Here is a 22915-nt window from a genome sequence, read left to right on the forward strand (position 1 = left end):
ACCGTGTGCTCGTGCTCGTCGGCGCGGGCGCGCAGCGGCAGGAGCGGCAGGAGCAGCAGGAGCAGCCCGGGCGCCGCCATCTCGGGCCTCGGCGTCCCCAGCAGGCCCCGCCGCGGCACCGGCCCGCGCCCGCCGCCGACGCCACTTCCGCCCCGCCCGCCACGTCACCCGCCCGCCCGCCGGAACCGCGGCGGCGCTACGGGAGCGCTACGGGAGCCCCGCCGGCTGGGCGGCGCCCAGGACGGGCCTGCGGGCGGGCACAGAGCGCGGCGGGCGGGACCCGGGGTGCCCGCGCACCGCGGGCCTCGGCACAGCACGGCCAGCAGGAGCGCAGGGAAGCTCCGTTCTTACGTGATGGAAGTGTAGTTGATATTGCGTTTTGATCGGTAAAATAATCTAAAGGTATTTGGGAACAGCGTGGCGCAGGGCTCTGTACAAATACCCTCTGGAGCACAAGGCCTGGGGGGAGCTGCGGTTGTTGAGCCTGGAGAGGAGGAGGCTTAGGGAAGACCTTATCACACTCTACCAGTGCCTGAAAGGAGGCTGGAGCGAGGCAGGTTGGTCTCTTCTCCCAGCCCACCAGTGACAGGACAAGAGGACAGGGCCTCAGGCTTGGACACCAGGTGCAATTTCTTCGCGGAAGGGGTGATCAAACAATGGAAGGGGCTGCTCGGGAGGTGGTGGAGTCACTGGCCCTGGAGGTGTTTAAGGAAAGAGTGGACATGGCACTTGGTACCATGGTCTAGTTGACACGGTGGTGTTCAGTCATAGGTTGGACTCGACATTCTCAGACGTCTTTTCCAAGCTCATCAATTCTGTAATTTTGTGAAATACACAGTCCCATTCTCCACACCCCTCACACAAGCAGCGGGAGCACAGGGCCCAGGGCAAGCGCTGAGGCGGCACAGCCACACCTGGAGCTCGCTCAGGATAAGGTTTCTGTCAGTGCTGGCTAAGACGAAGCCCACAAACCTGCCTCCAAACTTGGACCCACCTCAAACTACAAGTCCACGGTAAAAAAAAAACCCAAACGAACAAAGCCCCCAATCCAAAAAGCTCATGGTATTGAACACTGATTCATCAAACAACTTTTAAATTAAGCAAATATAGTAAAAAATTTCAAAAGCTATCATATATATTCTTAAAAAAGAGGGGGGTTGGAGTTATACCATCTTCTCAAATAAAGAGAGCCAACAAATAAGCACACAGACAACAAATGATGTGAGCAGAAGGCAGGAACTCCATGCTGTTACATGTCACCCATGCTTTGTAGGAATGACGCAGAAAACAGATTTCCCTGTTACCACCATACCTATGCTATTCTCCCTTTGTGGTTTTACACATTGTCTACCTCCCCTGAACATATTTCACAAAGTACATTTAAATGAAGCCTTTCCCAGACAGTACATGCACTATTTCAGTAGAAGCGAGGTCCCTGTAGAGAGATACACTTGCCAAAACCCATGCAAAAGCTATGCCTGTATTACACACACACAGACTAAAAAAAAGAAAACCTAGACAGTTTTGATAACACCATATGTTTCTTCCTAGTCATTGCATCTCAGTCCAAAACAGTCGCTTACCCTTGGGAGACAGAGAGAGGAGGCTTCAGCATCTTCAGTTTATTGAGTACTTAAGTGTCTCAGTAAGCAACAGGGCCAACCAGAGCCATCTGTTGCAGCAGGGTTTGCAAGGCATGCTACAAAGAACAAACACTTTCCCCAGGCCTGCCAGCTGCCACCTGAGTTTGGTGGATTGGTTGATGACCCTACAATTGGGCAGGTCACTTAAGTTTTTACCAGCAATTTTATTATCTGTTCAGTCCTTGAACTCTAATATGCATCAGAAACACTGTTCATTCCCACTTTCCCTCCCAGGCACATTCTTAAGTAACCAGCAATCTGTATGCACTCTTTTCTTCTCTGGTCTCTTCTGATCTTCAGTTTCAGGGCACTTCTCATCCTGGATGGAAGCAACACCACATGCTCACCAGCACAAATTACAGATACAGGGAGTCCATACACTGAGATTCAAGAGGCTTAAAGCAACTAGATGAATCCAACCCAAAGTGGAACACACACTTCGGTGGCTAAGTAGGTGCATCACCTGTAAGAGACTTGGAAGTCATGCCTGCATCCTAATTGTTTACCTGCCTCTAACAGTAAAGCCATTTTAATGCTGTTCCTTTTCTCCTCAATAGGGCGACAGCCTTGCAGTGATGGTTGGTCACTGAGATCCCTCACTAATCCAGCAGAAGTGAGACAGGAACACCTGAAACTACAGCTGCATCTTCAATTTCCCTCCCTTAAGCAGTGCAGAAGGGGCTTGAACAGAATACATTTATAGTATGGCTCAGTTCCCCTTTTCCCAGCTCACCTCTCCTCCAAACCAGAGCCTCAGCATTTGGCTTCATATGATAAGTCAGGTCAGAGTAACGAAGTATCTAAGCTTCAAATGGGAGAGGGACAGAAAGGCTACTTACGAGCTACTTTTCAGCAATTCAGATATAATCATCTCCACAGCACAAGCAATAAAAATCCAGTTCACAACCATAGTATTAGGATTCTGCAAAGGCAAATGCTCAGATAAATCCCTCCCCATAGAGGACATTTGGCTATAACATGGAGGGGATGCAGAATTAAAAATTAGCTTGGAAAGATGGATTCCTGGGCTGCTTAAGTCCAACAGCGTTGAAAGGAAATCTTCATGATATGTATTTTGCTCTTCCTTTCCTGCCTTACAACAGTTTTACCCACATCCTACAAATCTACTTTATGCTGTACCTGGCAGATGTGAAAGCAGACAAATTCCTCTTACTACATCACAGCTCCAAGATCTGGGACACAGCTGCAGTCAGCACCAAGCAGATAGGGAATTTTGGAGCAAAACCAGGGAGCTGTGTGCAAACCAAAGCATGTGACAGCTGAAGAAATCAAGCTGCTGAATTTCTTCTTTTGGTTTATCTCTTTTACCCCTAATTTCTTCACTCATCCTTGCTACTATTTTCCTCATTTCAGCACCAAAACCTCCTTCCAATTTGAGCTAATAGTGCTGGAAACCTTGTTTCATTCCAAGAAGAGCACAGGAAGGCAGCTCTCCTTTCACCATCCCCCTGGCTACTCTGAACAAAAGCAAACTGTCATTGAGAGTCTATAGTGCCAGAGTTACTGGAGACAGCACTGAGATTCCTTTAAAAAATAAAAAAACAAACCAGAAAGGACATTTCTGTATCTGTAGGCCTGCAGCACAACACCTGCATCCCTCTGTCATCAGAGGGATGACATCTCAAAAGGAGAACGTATATGAACTGCATTTGGAGTCACCCAAACCCTGTGAGTTTAATGCATAGATGGTAGATGCATAGAGCATATGCCTATATCCCTGAAAGAAGCAGGGGCTTCTCCACCTTCATTCAGTGCTGGTCAAGTCACAGCTGCTGTCGCTGCTGCAGCTTCACACATTGGGTGGGTTTACCACCCTGCGAGAGAAAGGAACTGCAACTCTGTCACCTGCCCTCCTACAGATGAAGGAGAGCAGACATGCTCAGACAGAAGCTCTACATGTCCTACCTGCACCTGAGGGATCACCTAATACAGATGTATCCCTGTCCTTTTCAAGCCATTCCCCCTCCTTCATCCCTAAAAACCAAGTTGGTAATGGTGTTTAATTCTCTACTCTGAATGTTATCTTGCAGAATTCCCATCTCAGTCACTCAGGGACAACCAGAGCCTTAAACTTGTCCCCCAAGGGTTGGGATATGCACAGATTTCAAGGCCTGGAAGAGAGCCATACCAGGAAGCCTCCTGAAGGTTGTAAGCCCTCAAGCAGAGAAAAGGCTGGACATAGCTGTTGCAGATTCACTGGTAGAAAGGAACAGTAGATGAAGCAAAGTCCAGGCCCCAGGCTGTGCTCCCACTGCAGCCAGCTGAAACACAGCTGATATTTGTAAGGGGTGTGCAGTGATAACTGGAGACTTAACTACTGTTCCAGAGTACGAAGTGAAATGCCTTTGTATTGCTGCTATAAATGACCACATGTAAGAGATACAGAACACAGCAGTGCCACCAATTCCTTCTCTAATTTGAGAGCTCACTCATGATTTTGTAACACCATACCCACACACTCCCTGAAAAAGGTTTAAGTACAGATGGTTTGTGATATAGAAGGTCCCTTACCAACTATCTTGGGAATTTTCATGGTAAATACAGCACACACAATACCTTGTCTGTCCTCTTCCGGGAAGAAGCAGAAAAAGGAAAGGCATTTTCAAGGCTGTATGCAAACTACACTCTTGAACACAGACAATTTCTCATCCTGCCCATGGTTTAATGATTGCTAGAGGGGGATGCTACACCTTCTGAAAGGTCAGTATAACTGTATCCAAAATGTTATGCCAAGCAGTAGTACATTCACCCGCTCCTGCTGTAAGGAGCATTCTTCAAACATCTTATTTTCTTTACTTTTACAAGCATGTTTTCCAGTCAAGCCCTGGTAGACTGTATTGAGGGGTTTGGTAACAATGTTTATCAGGATTTAGTTCCTAAAAGGACAGGTGTGCTTTCTTGATCAAATGGCAAGTTCGTGTTGGTGCAGGGCTCCCAAGACACACATCAGTGTCCTTCCCAATGATGATACCTTTTCTTGAAGCCCCAAAGCACCAAAATTCTTCCAACAAAAGAAGTTATACAACGCCAAGAAGTCCCAGTGAAAATCATGGGAAAAGTTACCAGAGCTTCAGGGAGGATAAAGGAGATGAAATTATTTGGGTCCCACTTATAAATAATTTAAGTCAGCCCAAAAAATTCTGTACAAACACATATATAAACCGAAAAAAATCTCATATTCCACAGATGTTGAGAGATTCAGCGACCTCTTGGGGGCACAGGTGGAGGATAAAAGCGTTCACAGCTTACAGGCCTATAAAAAGAGAATGAAAACACATGTAAAAGCAGTAGCAAATAGAGTTCTGGAACAACACATTGCATGCAATAACATCACATGTAAGAATACTGTACAAGCAATAGTCATACAAGAAGAAAAACAGACTGTCTGATTCAGCAACAGAGCAAATGCCAAGTTGCCAGAGCACTGTTCCTGTCCAAGCTATTTCTTCTGTTCCTCAGCTGCAGTAGTTCTACTATTACTGGAAAGAGATGCTGTAATAGTTGGCTGGAGTAAAACTTTGATAGTATGGTAGCTTTCTCCTGAAATGAAGATGCAATAGGAAGAGATCAAAAGATTCAAAGCCTTTTTTCAAACTAACTGCAGATAAATTCCAGCTATATCCTTGCCAAAGCCAAGCCAACAACACAGAACTTGCTGCACCCACACAGTGGCAATTACTGCTTTAACAGTTGGAGAATTTTATTGATATCTATACTAAGAGAACTTTTTGGGGAATAGATTTCATAGACTTGCACTGGTTGGACTAAAGGAATGTTTACAAGTTATTTAAGTTTGTGATCAAATCAAGGCAAAACTCCTCAACACCTTTCATAAAACCAGTGCAGTTCTTTCTCTAAGACCAGTAACGTGTAAACATGTGCTTTGGAGAGATCTGAACTTTGTAAAAAGAAAAATATCCAAGAGAATGCCAAAAGAAACTTCCCCCTGCACTACACTTTGTATGTTCCAGGAGGATATTCTCAGGAGGGTCAGGTACTAAATCTCTGCCAAGGGCAGGATGCAACTCCACCTGGGTCAGTCTTACTATGGCAAGCGTGGTGTGCTTCACTAGTGCTGCCCCTTGCTGTGCATGAATCACAGCAACAGCACTGCAATAGCCTTATTACCAACTAGGAAAACAGATTCCTCCACATATTACAGATGAGAAACAATGATCTTACAATTCCTAACAGTGTGTGTTGACAGACAGCAGTCTGGTAGACTTTGTTCAAAAACACATTCACTTTCTGCCTTGCTAACTGCCTTGCATTCTGTCCAAGGTTTCCATATGGATTCACTGAAAGCACACATTTGATTTGCATTTTAGTTTTACCTGCTTGCACCTCGAGGAGGCACTCTGGGAGGCCTTTCTGGGAAGGGAAGCCTCTCTACTTGGTGAGGAACTGGGCTGCGGCTCCTTGCTGTTTCTGGGACTTCACTGTCCTACAAAATGAAGAGAAGAGTTTACAGAACAGCAGAATTTGGTTCTTGGTAGCTTTACAAAAGAAGTGGCTACGTTTTGGCATTTCTATAAATGCAATGCCAGCTCTGAGCTTCTTTTTTTTTTTTGCATGAAAACAAAGCCATGTACTTAAGGACAGCAGAGCAGCACGTAGCAGAGGTGAGAACTTACCTCACTGTCCCCTTCCATCCCACTGCTGACACTCAATATGCTCCGAGTGCTGGAGCGGTTACTTGCACTACCTGGAGCGAGTAAGCAAGAGAAAAACTGATTATTAAACCCTGATGATTTAACTGCAAATCCCTAACTCAGGGGTCTTTCTAACCTCATGCTTAATTCTTACACACATAATTAATGCTTGTTTAGATTCAATTATTTTCACTGGGTTTTTCTGTATGTTCAGGATCCAAACAGCAGCATTTCATACAACACAAACCACAGGACCAAACCATTCAATTATGCTTGCTTTCTAGAAGATTTCTGCCTTATCTTTCTTTATCCAGTCTTCTGGTTAAATACTCACAACCATAATCTAACTGAAAAGATCCAATGCCAATATCACCTGGCAAGTCAGGCAAATATTTTCACAAGGGTTACACACCCAACACTTATGTACATTTAAATTATCATTTCCCTATCCTTAACAATTGCATGAAGGTAGATGGCTATGAGCACTGTCATATTCATTCCTAGAGTAAGTGACTGCTTAAGAAGTTTCTGTTCCAAATAGCTGTTTACTACATCCTCTTACAACAATCCTTACTCATCACAGGAATGCTTCCTAGTGTTATTTCCAAGCTAAAAACAAGTTTGTTCAAACAACCTTCAGCACCCATCTATGCAAACCCATTTAACTGCCATGGACGCAGAGTAGGGATTGTTTTTGCAATTAGTCATGCCATCTCCAAAGGTGATGGCAACTCACAAACATATCCAACTGCTATGGCTGGTTTCAGTCATAAATAGATAACATTCTGTAGGGCTGTGAAATACTGGGAAACCTCTATGCTGAAATGGTGACTAGAAAGGTTTTCTCCTAAGATGCAGTCCCTCCCTGCTAGCTTTGGTAAGTCTCATCAGCTGGTACGAACAGCAGCACTTAAGAGTGCTAAATACTGTGGTAGGGTCCATTCTCATAATCACACCATGAGAAAGAGCTCCAAGCTGCACACAGCAAGCTCTGCAGACTTGTTAACACTTCTCTCACATCTGCTTGTATGCAAATCATTGGCTCAGCCAGCTACCTATGGCACCTGTTCTGGATGTATGCCAGCTGCATCTTGCCAAGAGTTACAAAGGTAGTAATGTCACAGGAGCTCAGGTTTCCTTTCAAAGGACCAAACTGATTCTAAATGAGTTCCCCAAGAATTGCTCAGCCTGCAGTAAGAGCAAGAATGCAGGGATTTGCACAAATTAAACCTGATGAAAAGCAAAGATAATAAAAATGTGCAGACTGCCCAAGTCACTCAAGAAGTCCCACAGTTACCAATGAAAAATGCTGTCCTTTACATACAACAATTGAAGTAACAGCATGTAGAGACTGGTTTCCAGCCTGAAATATAACTGCCCTTCAGGCCAGAAGAGCACACAGCCTGCTGGCAGTCACAGCACAGGAGCATCCTTTCCAATAAGAGAGCAGCTGCCATCTACTTTTAAGAACTGAAGGCAGGTGGTACGCCTTCCCTGACAGGGCTCAAGGCAATCTTTTGCTCAGCTTTCAGGTTCTCCTCCTGCAGAGATGCAATCAAAAGATGCCCAAACCACTTGATGCACACCTGGACTTTCTTTTACAGTTTTGAGAACAGCTGGCCTGAGGCATGCAAGGTTTGGGGTGGTATTGTCAGTGCTGGGATTCAGGAACAGAAGTCCTGTCACCTGGCTGACTCTAGGGTCAGGCTGGATAAGTGTGTTCCATCCAGCTTTCCAGGTGACACTCAGAGCTTGCTTACTTGTTGTGCTGGATGTGCTTTCTGTTTTCCAGTCTCCTCGTTTTAACTCTTTTTTTAGCGGAAAAACGTTTTTCCTGGGGGCGTATTCATATATTCCACATTCTGGTTTCCCCAAAGTATTATGAGAATGTCGAATGGGTACTGTAATTTCCAAATCTGGAAAGGAAAATGAACAGCTCAGAAAGGTCTATGCAATTACAGCCTCCAAGAGACGGTTTTGCACTTAAGAACAGAGTTAAACCCAGTTGCATAAGGACAATCATAACTGTACATGAATGAATCAAGATGCACCCCACAGGTGTGGGCATCCTTTTCTTGGCTGTGAAAGTGAGGAGCAAAGCAACTTCCCTATGTTTTTGCCAACTGGCACAGGGATGTGCATATTAAAATATCGCAGAACCACAATACACACAGACACATTTCTGCCTGAAGAGCTTATTAATATGGTTGGCTGCTTCATTACCAGAGAATATCAGAATCAAAGACTGTTACCTGCACTTTTGTCTTTTTTTTGCTTCTCCATTTGCCTCCTGGTTATGCTGTCTCGTAGACGTTTCAGATTTTCCTAAAAACATCACAAGATATTCTTTTCAGGGTTTTGGCTAAAGGAAGATGAGCAGCTTTCTAACAAAACCAGTATAGTATTTTAGCTAACTTTGCAGTCAAGCTGTAACAAAGCTTGCTAGACCTGGCTGAAGTCCAAACCACATCAAAAGGTTTTTAATCTATTCCTTTCAGAAACCCATGTGTGCCTTTCAGAAGCCAAGGTTTTTTCTGATGTTCATAATGTATGTTCAGGTCAAGTTCACATACTCACTGGCAACTGCAAAAAAGCAGCAGACTGGGTTTAGAACTCCCTGTATTTTCTGTTTGCACTGTGACACTGACACAGAAACAAGACCCACAATCAACTGCATAGTCCTTTCCGTACTAATGAACAAAATTCTGACTGCAGGGACAGAAGAGACTGCCATGCAGCCCAGAGTGTGAAGGACAACTCAGAATTCAGGATATCCCCAATGAAGAAATGTAACTGGGAGCAAAGTCTCTTCACCATTGTGTGGCAGCATATTATACCTTACAGTACAAAATGGTAGGGAGGAAAAAGACAACTTTTTTCAGCAGGGAAATATGTAGAAATAGGTAGAAAAGCCGATGAAACAACTGTTGTACCATGAAGCAAAATTTGGAGCAGAGACTTTGAAAGCTGCTCATGGCATGGGGCACAGAGGATACCTTCATCTCTTCTACGTAAATTTACTTAAGTAGCACTGTGTTCTTCAGTGACACAAGAAGGGACTCCTCTGACTGTTTCTGGGTAGAGAGTACCTTTCCAACTGAGAATCAGGAGGAGAAAAGCCTTGCCACTGTTCTGACAGCTTTCAAAACAACACCACCCACTGGAGACCAGATTGCCACAGCATGAACAAGAGGCTCCAAAAGAAGCAGGCTTTTAAAGAGGGAGCCTCACTCTACCTTGAGAATGAAAATTTTAAACTATGACTGATAGTTCCACCAGTCATTATGTCACTGCTGCCAACAAAATGACTCCATCATTCAGTTAAGCCACCCAAACACTCTGCTTTTACTAATAACTGCTGCTAGAACAGTCCTGTAATCATCAGCAAACAATCAGGGAGAAACCAGATCATCTACCAACTAAGACTTTACAGCCAATACACCATCTGGGACACAGAGTCTTCACTGATCTGAAATGGATGAGAAACCAACAAGTTAAATGGTCATCGCAGGAGTCCCCTGCCAGCAGGTAGGTGCTAGGTGACCTCTAGAAAGGTGACTTAGCCAACTGGATTTGATCCAATTCCCTGTATACAGATCCTCAAAAACTAACAATATTACTGCAAGACAAACAGATCTGTAAAACTGCTACCTGCTTGCTGCTTACTGGAAACAGCTCCCCCATGGCAGGAGAGAACTCTGCTAGCTGGGGGACTATGTTAGCAGTCTTCCTTCTCCAACCAGGAAAAAAATGTACCCACACTGAGCAGCTTGTGATATATACCTAGAGACACAGATGTATTTCTTAAACAGTAGTGTAAGTCTGTACCTGCTGGAACCGGAATGATTCTGATCTCTTTTTCTGATTCAGCTGCCACTCCTTAAAATGAAGTACGGCTTCATCCACAGTGAGGATGCCCATTTTCACTTGCTCCTGTAATGTAATCAGCTGCCGCTGGCCCGGGGTTTTCATTCCAGCAAATGGATCATATATGCTTGACTGAGACAGGTCCCTTACAGGCCTGATTATTGTCTCTGAAGAGAGAACACCAGCAAAAATATTATTAAACTTGTGGCATCTGCCTTCCTCACTGAATACAAAGAGATCAAGCACCCTTGATCCAGCAGATATTAAAAAAAGTATTACAGACTGAGTGTTTCCTAAGAAGTATGTCCTTCTTAGGCCATCCTGCTATTTGTCAAGTCTAAAAGCCAAGCTGAGAGGTAGCCTTGTACACAAATATATCCCAGGGATAAGCTCTGCTTTAAAAAACATTGTTTAGTTAAAGAGCACAAAACATATTCCTTAAAGTGCCCTGCTTCCTCAGCAATTCACAGAACAGGGCTTCTACGTTAGCAGTCACAAAGCTGGACTCTTTCTAGGTAATCTGTGTCGTTTAAGTCCAGAAACTGAAAACTCATTCTACTGATGCTGGCATTTTCTAACTCATTTGTAACATAAGAAGAGTTCCCAAGACGTGAGATGTGTTCCCTTCACACTCTACACTTATAAAAGTTTCCAGTGTCACAAAAGGTCAAAAAGATTGGGGTCATTCATAGAGGACTATTATCCCCAGAGCTCTGTAAAACAGTCTATTCAGTCATATTCCACACAAATGAAGCTACCTTAACAGATCTGCTTTTGGATTACTGAAAGGATTTTCAGGGTGAACATCTGACTTACCTTTTTTAACCCTTCCTCTAGGGACATAAATATTCTCAGGTCTTTGAGCCTTCTGTGCAAAAACTGCAAAAGAAACTTTCTTTAGACACTGAAATGCATCTCATGAAGACAGAAATAGCAAGGATGAATATGGCAAGCATATGGAATTCTGCACTGCATTACAGCTTCTGTTACACTTCTAAGTCCATTGAAGAAAACAAAGATTTGTATGGTAGAGTTCCCCTTCTATTGACCTCTAAGAATTTAGCTCAGCCACCTCTAACAGAAATCTGGACATGAATTCCCCATAGTCTTGTCACAGAGGGAAGGAGAAGTCACTTAAATTACTCTCTCACATGTCATCGTGGTTCTTGTGAGAATGTTTGTGATGTATGACCAAGATTTCCAAAGCTCCCTAATAAGCTAAGAGGAATAATCTTCTTCAGTTTCAATAAAACCCCACCTCAGAGGGAGGTATTGAGGTATAAAATCATGTCCTATACAAATGCAGTTGAATCAATGATATCATTACATATCAGCAATGTCTCAATGTATTAGATTAATTGTGTCCTCATAATATCAGGGTCTTTCCTATTTAGTTGGATTTGTTTATACCATTTGGGGGTAATCTGTCATCCTACTGCTTTCATGAAGAGCAAGCTTAGGCCAAGATCTTGGGATATAACATCCTCACATTTTCAGAGTAGGCAAAAGATGAAAAACAGATATGGAATTGGATCCCAAAGGTAACTAACTCCAGGGTCAAATAATCCAGGGATCCTGGCATTTATTTGGCAACTGCAGCCCATGTCAATGCCATTCTACAGTTTACTGGTCTGCATTTTCACTGGTAACCAACTCACTTTTGGAGATGTACAGCTCATTGTCTGGCTGTGGAGAGCTAGATTCTGGTCTTGGAACAGGAACTGGAGGTCTGTTAGCCATTTCCTGTGGAAAAGGGTCTTGTTCCACCGAGTAGTACACATCTTCACCATACTGCTCATGACCACCTTCCTCAGAATCTGGCACATCCATGCTACCGCCTACAATGGAGCAGAGTTTGTAAGAATAACAACCTGGCCACTTCACAGAACACTGGATCCCTCCAGATGTATTATGTACCACATTCTTACCAAGCTGGCCATTTCACAGCCAAAATCATCCAGTGTTACAGTGACTTACATGTGCCAAAAACCTTCACAACAGGACTTTATCTAGTCATTAACATCTAGTAGCATGTAACTGTTTGCCACTATGCCTGTACTATCTGTTTTGAAGAAATAGTGAAAAATCTCCTAACTCTCTTTAAGAACTTGAGGAACAGTTAATTTAATTAATTTCAGTTAATTAACATACTTCAATAGTGAACAAATCAAACAGACCAATGATTTCCAAAAGCTGTATGTGATGGTCTACAAAGTACTACAGAGAATTAGTCCTTTGTCTGAAACAAGCAAACAGTGTGGACTATCTCCTACCCTGAAGAGTTCATGGAGAAATCTCAGGTTCTATTTAATTGTTTTAAATGTGCTACTGCCATCCTTCCCTCAAAATAGGTCTCACCTTCTAAAAACTTGCGGAGCATTGAGTCTTTTGTAGTTACAGAAACTTCATCTCCAGCAACTGGAGTATCTGGTTTGGACTGAAGCATCTCTACATCTGAAAAAAAAAAAAAACCAGAAAGATTAATCTATTAATTATATCCTGAAATACATGGAACGATATAATGTGATATAATACATTGGTGTGGTATTTCTGACTGGACCTTTGGTTTATAGTGACAATCAAAAAAGCTGGAAAAATTACCAGACATTTTCTTCAAAAAAGGCTTCTAAGTTGCTATGTTCAGTCTAATCTGCACAAATCTTTTCCAGCTGCCTGATGCTTACACTTGAGAGTGCCTAACAATGCTATTGAAGTTCTGACAAGGCTTCAAGCAGGCACTGAGTTTTGGCTATTACTGAGAATGTGTTGGCCAGGTGAAAGTTTTGGCCTCTGTATGGTGCTCCTGAGAGGAAACCGTGTGACTTGGCAAAACAAGACATTAAAGGCAATTTTCCCATGACACATAAGATAGTGCTTGCTTTATTTATTGAAATAAAGTCAAAACAGTTGGCTGAGTTAATTACTTGGATCTGGAAGGTGTTTAGAGGGTCAGATGATAATTCAGGATTGAGAAAGGACTGACAAAAACCAATAAGATACTTTCTTAATTCAGTGTTTTGACATGAAGAATTCTGATTTTGAAGAAGAAAATCAACCTCATTGTAATGCTAAAACTAATCTTAAGACTAAAATAAAATGTTAGGTAACCGTGTTCCTAATGATATTAAAGCAAGAGTGATATAAATGGATTGTTGACGCTTATTGATAAAACTGAATTGTTGAGGCATATCTATTACTATGTCATAGATTACTGCTATGTAAACTAGATGGTTTGGGTTACATCTGAGAATATGAAATACTTTTAACTCATTACAGTGGCTCCAGTTCTCTGTTACCTTATTCTCAAACAAGTTCCTGCCAGAAAAATTGACCCTATGATATCTAATCTTCCTTTGATCAGTCTCTGAAAAACCATGGTGGAAGCACATCTTGATCACAATAAATGGGCACACTGCCACAGTATGGCTACACCTAAAATAGCCCCAGTATTATCCTCTACACCACAGCCATATCTACTTACATAGGGGTAATTCCTAGAAAAAGTACCTCAATAGAAGTTAATTATGATTTCCTAGTGAGCCAGCCTCACAAACCTCCAAGTCAGTACAAAAGCTTGAATCCTTTATTTGTGATGGCAGCTGTAAACCAGCCAGCACACTCACTAATTTCAGTGGGGGTCTGCCTGTGTGCTGGTATTCTAAACACCTTCACTTTGAGAGAACCAATCTAAGTGTCGAGAACTGTGCCAATTTATCTGTCACGATACAGGTAAATTTTAAGCACTGTTCAGACAAGCTGTTAATATTCTTCAGGCAAAGACTAACAGACCATGTAAGGAAAACAGAATTTCAATAAAAGAGTCCTGAATGGAAGGCAGCAGAGCTTTGTGTGCAGAAGCAACACACTAGAACTCCAGAAGAAGCAGGAAAGAGAGGCTTTTGTGAGTCCACTTCAAAACTGCTAAGTTACAGGGAGCTCAATTTGCATACACGAAAGAAAATTCCATGCATAGTTTCTGGGAGATCTGGGATTTTCAGGCCTGGAAGAAGGTAAATTTGGCTTAGTGATGTTGAGCTTGTTTTTTAACCCTCCACAGACTTAGTCAGTCAAGCCCATTCAGAGGTGCACTGATTACAAGCAGACCTACTGAACATTTAGAAACTCTCATTACTGCAAACAAGATCAGCTTTGTTCCTTACAAGTCCAACGGGATTTACCACTTATCTCGACCTGAAGGCAGAATAATCCCGGTTTTGGTAGCAAAACTATCCCTGCAGTGGCCAACAACCCTTAGCAGAAAAGAGTTTATGATTTCAAGGAAAGAACCAACACAGTCTTCTGGACTCCATAACCAACAAAAATGTGTGTTATAGTACCATTTAATCTAAAAGAAGAGAAGAACAGCTCACGACCAATATAGCCCATAAGCACAAGTGTTTCAGAAAGAAAGCTTTTCCCCTGAGGCAGCACACTTAAAAACTGCAGAAACAGTAGAAGTTCTCAAGTACCTTAAGGAGGTACTTAAAATATAAGAAGCTAGATTCTCTGCTCACTATGGGAATCATAAAATAGATCAGTGGGATGAAATATAAGAAGCTTAAAAATATAAGAAGCTAGATTCTCTGCTCACTATGGGAATCATAAAATAGATCAGTGGGATGAAGTCAGACCAAACAGACAGGTGAGTAAGAACAGCAACTGCTTAACATAGGTACTTAATTTGGTATTTTCAATTGGCCTCACTAAATATTAATGGAATAATGAAAAAGTTAAACATATGTATATTTATCAGAATTAGCTCTTTATTTTTAGCAATAAACCAAGCAGATTAAAATAATGGTTTTTCAGGTATAATCTTTTCGGTACACATATTTCTACATGTTCACTTTCTTTTGTTCTCAAGTTGTTGAGCTAAAAGCTCAGCTCTTGTTTTTCAGTTTCCCAGTTGTCAGTAAAATCACATCTTACATAGTGTTCTTTTCTGTCAGTGTCAATGTTCCTAGGTACTCAGTACTCAGGAGGAAAAAAGTGGGACATGATATAAAATTCAGTCTCATTTCTATATGTTAATTTATTTGCCCAGGGTTCAGGGAGTCCTCAAAACACTGAAGAAACAGCTCTTGATCTTGTACACTAGCAATTGAAAAAAGGTATACAGCAACTTTATCAGTCAGCCGATGTTAGAACTGCAGCACAGTTTCCTTGTGGAGAGAGGAGAAAAGCTGTAACTGAGGTGCTACTGTGTGTAAGAGAGACAGGGGTCTGAGCAATCCAATCTAAAGATGTCTCTGCCCATTGCAGAGGGCTTGGACTAGGTGAGCTTTAGAGGTACCTTCTGACCCAAACCTTCCTATGATTCTGTAATTCTATGAATATACATACAAAGATCCTCTGCGGCACCCGGGACAAATCCAGCCATGGATTCATAAAGCTCTTCATCGGAGCCTGGATTCAAGGAACACTTCATTAACAGATCAGTGGACAGATGAGCCATGGACTCATAAACAGACTCATCCTCCTCGCCTTGCATCAGCTCTTCCTTAATGTGACTCTTTAGCATATCTGCAGTTTCCTGAAGAGGAAGGAGGACAAGAAAAAAAAAGTTCAAGTCTCATTTAAATAAAGAACCTGGAGAATAAAAGCAAGCAAAAGATACCTCACTTTTTCATCAGTGATGGAAAAAACTGCTGAAGACAGCTCATTCCCAGAAATTAAGGTTTTTCAAATGACTTAAATCCCCACTACAGCAGTCTAGGACAAACGTTTGAGATCTATGTTGTAATAAAAGGTTAAAAAGGCCAAACAAGGGGTGCTGACACATTCTGAGTAGCCAATAAAGCCTCTCACCCCATCACTTTCATGTCCGACCCAATGTCTGCAAACCTCCAGAACATAAGCATAGCTCATTCTAAAAATACAAATGCTTGTCAAAGGCTATTTTGGGGCAAGCATAGCTAACCATAAGGGAGAAAGCTTATCACATGCAGAGCACCTGCAAAATAGCAAAGTTTTAGCTTTGATGTAGACTCAGTTTCAGTTTCTTGGCATTAGCAGCAGCATGTAACACCCAGAGTGGGAGTACACAGACCCTTTTCTGTGACATTGACAGGAAACCTCACAGCAGGCAGCAGCTCATGTAATATAGGCAACTTCTGATTCACAGGAGAGCAGAACCCTTTCTTATATATTTGCAACATAGAGCAGGGGGGGAAGGCAGATCTTCACCAAATCACATACAAGGGAGCAAAATGTAAAGCTTCATCCCATCCTCCTTCCCAAGTTCCAATTATGTCACAAGCACAGCTGTCTTAACAGTTGCAATACCACAAGATATTCTTCCATCCACAAATGCCAACTCATGGGCCCTCAATCCACAGGGCATGTGTGTCAAAGCTGTCTACACATGCTCCCCTCCACAGTCAAAATGGGTCAGGCCAGTAGCTCATGCAATGCTTTACAGATGTGCAGAGGAACCTTTGCCAGAAAGCAAATCAGGTGAGTAAAGGGGTTTACTGGGATTTTCAGATATCCATACTACTAGTGATACTGGTCACTACCTTGCAGTGGTCACACTGGTGCAGATGATTTGTGTGCTTGGTACTGTGCTGCACAGACAACTTGACGGTCAGGAAGGAGGACCTACTCAACACAGCTCTGTCACTGTGCTGGTGGACAGAATATGGGAGGAGCACAGTACTACAATGTACAACAGTGAGAGGTTGGAAGGACTTCTTGCACATCTCTGACTTACTTTACTTGCAAAGATTTTGATCACACAATTTACACCTTCTGCAGCCCTCCTGATCTCAGAATATGGAATGACTTTTATTTAGCTCTAATGTATAATGTCAAGAAGCAAGGCCCAAGTACAAGAACTACCCATGCCTCCTAAATAGGCTTAAACACTACTATAATTAGCTGGCATTAGAACCACACTAAAGCCGGCAGATCTATCACCCAGCATTCAGACAATGTTAGGGACAATTAAACACAACTTTTCAAGCTAAATCAAAGGCAAATAGAATTCATGTGATCTGAGTCAAGGAGCTCCTTATTATTTTGAAGCATACAGGCCAGAAACAGCTCAAATTGAAACAGAAGGATGAACTCCATGCATACACAAGTACTGTACAGAAACAATTGCTTGGTGCAGCTGGAGTCAGGTCCATGTCATAATGTGTAAAAGTCAGAGTGCTGTTTTCTGGGGGTGGGGTTAGCTCAAAGGAAAATGAATTGCAACTTGGGATCACTGATAGAACAAATAGGGAATGGACAGCTACACCAATGCAGGGAGAAATAGGTATCAAGTGGAACAGGCAGACTACACAGATCAGCTGTGAATGGGCTAGTAAGGAATCCTGACTGTACTACAACTAATAAGAGAGCACCTCAGATTGTATCTTCCCAAACATATTCTGTTCCCATATTACTCCCTAAAGTAAGCCGGATGAAGGGGTTGTTTTCCCAGGATCTCAGAATTAGAAGAGTACACGAGGCACCAACCACATCCCTGCAGAAACTTCATTAGATGGATGGATGAAAGGAAGCCAGCATGGTAGACTCTGCTGTGTGCAAAAGCTCCAGGAACATCCCTGGCTCCAGAGAAACACCTAACCCTCCAGCTGAAAGCTTTCAGTGTGGCTGGACGTCTGTGGTCTACACCCTACCACAACAAACTGCACGCTTTATCACCGCGTCACTCCTGCTGAAGTAACACCGAGTGCCAAGCTCAGCGCCAGAGCCTGCACCCAGTGTGGAACAAGGCAGAAATGCTGCTCTGCTTCCTCTTACCACATATTCATCAATGAATTGGCGGAGATCCTTAAAGCCATGCTTTTCTGCTATGGTGTTTGGATAGTGGCCATACTTGTTGGCTACACTGTAGGCCTGCAGCGCTCCAGGGCACGTAAGCAGCAAGGCAGTAAGGTTCTTCAGCCCGTATCTTGCAGAGAAGTGAAGCAGGGTTGGCAACTCCTCATCCCTCTGATCTGTGAGAACAGGAGCCCATTAGGACCTAAGTTTTTCTCTAGTAGCAACAGAGCCAGTAGGTGAGAAACAGACATGGCAAACACACAGACCAAAGCACTTGTGAAAACCCTGAAATGTATATATATGGCTTCAAAATTGAGCTAACTGCACGAATTATCTAGTGCATCTCCAGACTTAAGTCCTATAACCTTTAGTGGGGAATATGGTGCTGTAATAGCTTAAATGTATGTAGGATCACAGGTTTGCAAGGACTTCGTAGATCATCATTACAAAAAGACTGCATACCAACCCAACTGCTCAGTGCCCACTGTGTACCTTAGAGTTATGGGGTTTGGGGGAAAGGACTGGGCTATGGAGAAATGGAACATGGGACAGAAGAACAAAGCAGAAAACCTAGGAGACTTTTGGGGAGCATCATCTCTTCACTCTGGTTTGAAGCTGTCTACATAGCAGCATCTGCCACAGTGCAGGGAAGTAAGAATGATGGATGCAATAAAATAGGGTCACCTGACTCAAATGGCAATCCCCTTTCTATAGACATCATCAGGAATTTCACTTTCTGGCTGAGATCCAAGATTTTTGAGACAGCCTGTGCAGGTACTACACACTGCAGTGTTAAGGTGCTTCAAGGTAAAACCACTGATCCAAACAAAACTTAAAAATAAACCAGAAGTCTTTAAACTTACTTGCTGTCATATCTTCTTCTTCCAGCTGGTTGATTCCAAACAGGTGTAGACCACTGGCAGGAATGTTCTTCTTGAGTGACTCAGTTAACAGTTTGTCCAGGGCTTCTATGCTGTATGGCACAATTTTAAAGGCCTACAGATAAATGGAAAGTGATTTTGTTTGGTAGCGTCTGGAGATTCAGTTAAGGTGAGATTTACATGGTGTTCTTATTATTTAACACAGTCAGAAAACAGTAGGTATAAATACAGAAGGTAGAAATGTTCAGGTCAAGCAAAGAACTTGGATAGCTTCCTGGTGCAGAAAGAGAGTATCATCAAGCTCAACAGATGAGAACCGTACACTCCACAAGACAGAGCACAATGAGAAAGTCACTCATGCAACTGGAAGCACAGAAAACTTGCTTCCTGCTTTCTTGGCAGGTACACACTTCTGAAACTGTTCCAATGAAATGTCACTCCTGCTTTAAGTATGCACTAGTCGATTTTGAATTTTTCTGGTACACTCTCTGGGTTTGGCTTTTGAACTGGTTCTTTGCCACAGGGAAGCATGCACATTCCCTAAGCAGAGGCATCAACCAGTACCAACTGCTCCAAAACTTGAACTAAAAAGTGAGGGAAACACAGTCTCCCCTTCCCCAGGTATACTGGTGACTAACAAGGCTACTCTGTAGGCCTCCACTACATGGCAGATCAGGAACATGCAGGCAGGCAACAGGGCAACATAGCGGAGAACTTCCTCGTGCAAGCTTTACCCCTCTAATAGGGTTCAGGTACCCCACTTGGGCAAAACAGAATAGGAAAACTGAGTGGCTGTATTGAAAAATTAAGTGCTAAGAATCAACTAATCATTTTGTTACTCTGCTTCCTCCAGACAATATGAATCTTTGCTACTATTTACATCTTTTTTAATAATGCCTAGGTACAAATTCCAAAACAATTTTTTTTATGGTACTTTCTGTTATATCAAATTCTGTCATTCCAATCTTTTGAAGTCATCAAGATGAGTGTTGATTGACTGCATTTTTTCTTCTTAGTTTGATAACTTGACTCACCTTAGCCAGCTATGTGCTCCAGAGACAGAAAAGAAATCCATGCTTTCAATAAAAGGGGATATTAGAGTTAGGGGAAAATCCCTAAATAACCTTGCATTTCTTCATTTCAGAAGAGCTACTTCATGGCAAGCACTTTTGATTATGCCCACTTGTCTAGCCTCTGAAAGAGCTGGTTTCCAAAGCAGCTGTTTGCTAAAGTCCTTACCTGGCACATGAACTGTACGGGGTTGGCTGCATTAGCCAACAGATTGCTGATTTCCTCCATGTCAGTATGGTAAGTGACACTTGTTTCTCCCACCACCAAGTCCCCTGAATATATCTGCAGAGGCACTATCCCAGAGGTTAAATCTTTGAAAAGAAAAAGCAAAAATCATCATTAGAACCAACAATGGGCATAAGCTTGCATGACATACTGTGAGAACAGGAGGAGTTTGGATATACTGCCAGATGAATACCAAAACAGTTTCTGCTATATTGAATTCATGAAGAGTCATGAAAAGAGTCATGATCTTGGAACACTAGGTAGGAAAGTACTTTGGAACTACCTTCTTTATAGCTATGTCAACGCACATAACCTGCTAGGTTCTCTGCTAACAGTAGACTGGACCAGTTAAAAGTATTCCACCTCAAACTAGAAAGCCTCTCATCTCTCCACCCCTGGCTTCTCTGGAGCTGTCTATACAGCAGTACCATAAATACAAAGAGCTGGGGAAGAAGGGGAGAGAAATCAGCAAAGTCACTAGGGATTTTGCAACCTCTGTCAGCCTCACTAGTTTCTGAATAAAATCAATTAAAAGGAATTCGAGCTTTGCAACTCTACCCATGCACAGGATTATCTTCTACCTGCACCTTGGAGCTTCTTGATGTTTTGTCCAGTGTACATTTGTAAGTCTGAACTTTCTCTTTGAAACAGATATTTTGAATCCCACTGAAATTAGTCTTTCCCTGTTAACTACTCAGGAGATGATGAAACAGTTAATAACACAAAGGAATTAAACATTATTTCTCTTACTCTTAGAAACTTCAGAGCTTACATTGTACACTCCATCAATGTGAAGGTCATGTTTATAATTCAAACTACAAGTTAGTTTCCAGGTCAGTGTTTATATCATAAGTCTTGACTTAAGGCAGATTAAATTAAGCCTTTATGTGTTGGTGAGGTCACCTTCTTTAAATCAACCCACTTCACTGACTTTATGGGAGTTGCTATAATGACTATTAGTCTCTATTCTCAGAGAGAATGGCACAGTGACTCTTCAAGTGGACAGACCAAAGTAGATGAAACAAAATAATGCTGGGAAAATAATATCAATCTTTAAGGCTCTGAAATCATGCTTTTAAAGTTTAGTGAACCTAAAGTTTAGACAACCTTCAGTTTTGTAAATGTAAATATTTAGAGTGACAGAACATATCTAAATTAAAAGGCAAGCCAGAATAAATAGTTTCAGCTCTGATCACAGAGATCATTACACATTAAGCACATGCCATTAAAGTCATGTAATTATTTACTGGCACTTACCTTCTCTCTTGGTGCCCTGGCAATGCTAATGTGGTGGTGGTCATAACATACAGCTAAGTTCGAAGTGCAATCTGTTCTCAGAACTCCCAGCAAGGTGTTTCCACCCTGCAACCCTACTGCTGCTGAGGGGAAAACAGAGCCCACAAGCAGCAGGCTCCCTCAGTTCCTCATCACAAAAGTATCACGGGTAAGAATGCAAGTTCAAGATTTTCCAGACTCAGGTTTTTCTGCATTGCAACCTTTACCCTTATCCCTCTGGCACTTCTCAGGACAGGCAGGTTGAGACAGAAAGGAAGCAATGGGGAAGGAGAAGGGGGGGAACAAAAAAAATCTCAGTCCAGCTTACTTGGAGCCTTCACAGAGATTGTGTACTCATTCTCCATCTCAGCCACCACACACACAGAGGATGCACTCTCTGGAGAAAACTTAACTTCCGTTTTCATTTCACCATCTAGTTTACATTTCATGATAATATAAACCGTTGTCTGCACCTAAGACAAAAGGCATTACAACACACAGATTCACAACATAAAAACACTTACTTGGTTAAGTCCATTTTCTAGGGATTTTGTTCTCATTGCAACTAACACATCAATTACCATCTATAATTTTCACAGTTTTGAATTGTTTTCAGGAGCATCTTCTAGTCACAGACTAACTGGGCAGGTGGCTTCTGTTACAGCTTGCACCAGCATAAATACAAGTATTAAACTGATAAAACTCCAGATTTATTAGATAGATTTATAAACCGATTAAGGCTAGATTTATAAAATTACTCAGTTTCAACTCTATCCATCTCTTCCCTTAAGCAGCACAGTCACATTCTAAACAGAAACAAAAGGAAGAAACTTAGACTCTTTCCATCTGAGGAGATGCTATACTAAAGAGTGGTGTTTTTCAGACAAGAAGCCATGATCCAAGCTTTTCAGAGTCACTTGCACGGCATACACCAGAACTGTCATATTAGACTGGATCCTGACTGTGGAGATAGTCAGTTCATTGCAGTCACCTTACTCCACTTGCTACCAAAACAGAGGAAGGGAAGAGTGTGAACCTGTCTCACAACACCCACGCCAAGCAGCTGTGTTAATGAGACAGTCATTAAGTGACACCACAGCCTAGACAGCACTAAGCACTGCATGTTACCAAGCTACTCCTGGGCCTAGGGAGCCAAGCCCATGAAACAGAGACATGGAGGACAGGGGACTGAGCAGGAAGGTGACAGAAGAATTCAGGACTAATTTCCAGGCCTGTAAAGCTGACTGTTATAAAGCAGCACAATGGGTTGCACCAGCAGTAAGAACATAGCCCAAGGAGTGGACATACAGTACCCCACATTGTATGCGGTTGGGCTGCACCACTGGACAGTTCCCAGCGCTCCTGGATGATTCATGTTCTTCACTCATGGCAAGTCTGTGGGAGTCAACTGGATTCTTCTCGTCTTCTGTTTCTGTATCAGTCACAGAGTCACAGCCTGAGTCTAAAATAAAATATACAGAGTCCTGTTACATCACTCCCCTTTGCT

General features: G+C 42.5%; 2 protein-coding genes across 3 annotated transcripts in view; both read right to left on the bottom strand.

The window, feature by feature from the left end:
* Positions 1-149, bottom strand: part of TM9SF3 (transmembrane 9 superfamily member 3) — a 47348-nt gene extending 47199 nt beyond the window's left edge. Inside the window, exon 1 of the mRNA XM_042018758.1 lies at positions 3-149. Coding sequence (XP_041874692.1) covers positions 3-80 — 78 coding nt within the window. The 5' untranslated portion in view covers positions 81-149. The remainder of the gene's footprint in view (positions 1-2) is intronic.
* Positions 150-1607: 1458 nt separating this feature from the next.
* The window catches only part of PIK3AP1 (phosphoinositide-3-kinase adaptor protein 1), a 38788-nt gene continuing 17480 nt past the window's right edge, over positions 1608-22915 (bottom strand). For both annotated transcript variants that reach the window (XM_042018754.1, XM_042018755.1), the window contains 15 exons: positions 22722-22870; positions 21737-21881; positions 20077-20219; positions 18820-18952; positions 17936-18132; positions 15527-15716; positions 12542-12637; positions 11842-12021; positions 11000-11062; positions 10145-10350; positions 8569-8641; positions 8077-8232; positions 6299-6369; positions 5999-6108; positions 1608-4917 (listed from right to left, as the gene is read on the bottom strand). In XM_042018754.1, coding sequence (XP_041874688.1) covers positions 4863-4917; positions 5999-6108; positions 6299-6369; positions 8077-8232; positions 8569-8641; positions 10145-10350; positions 11000-11062; positions 11842-12021; positions 12542-12637; positions 15527-15716; positions 17936-18132; positions 18820-18952; positions 20077-20219; positions 21737-21881; positions 22722-22870 — 1967 coding nt within the window. In that variant the 3' untranslated portion in view covers positions 1608-4862. The remainder of the gene's footprint in view (positions 4918-5998; positions 6109-6298; positions 6370-8076; positions 8233-8568; positions 8642-10144; positions 10351-10999; positions 11063-11841; positions 12022-12541; positions 12638-15526; positions 15717-17935; positions 18133-18819; positions 18953-20076; positions 20220-21736; positions 21882-22721; positions 22871-22915) is intronic.

The sequence above is a fragment of the Corvus kubaryi genome, unplaced genomic scaffold (genome assembly GCF_017639235.1).
Source record: "Corvus kubaryi isolate FWS band 111438036 unplaced genomic scaffold, C.kubaryi_AGA036_p1.0 138, whole genome shotgun sequence".
NCBI classification, from domain to species: Eukaryota; Metazoa; Chordata; class Aves; order Passeriformes; family Corvidae; genus Corvus; species Corvus kubaryi.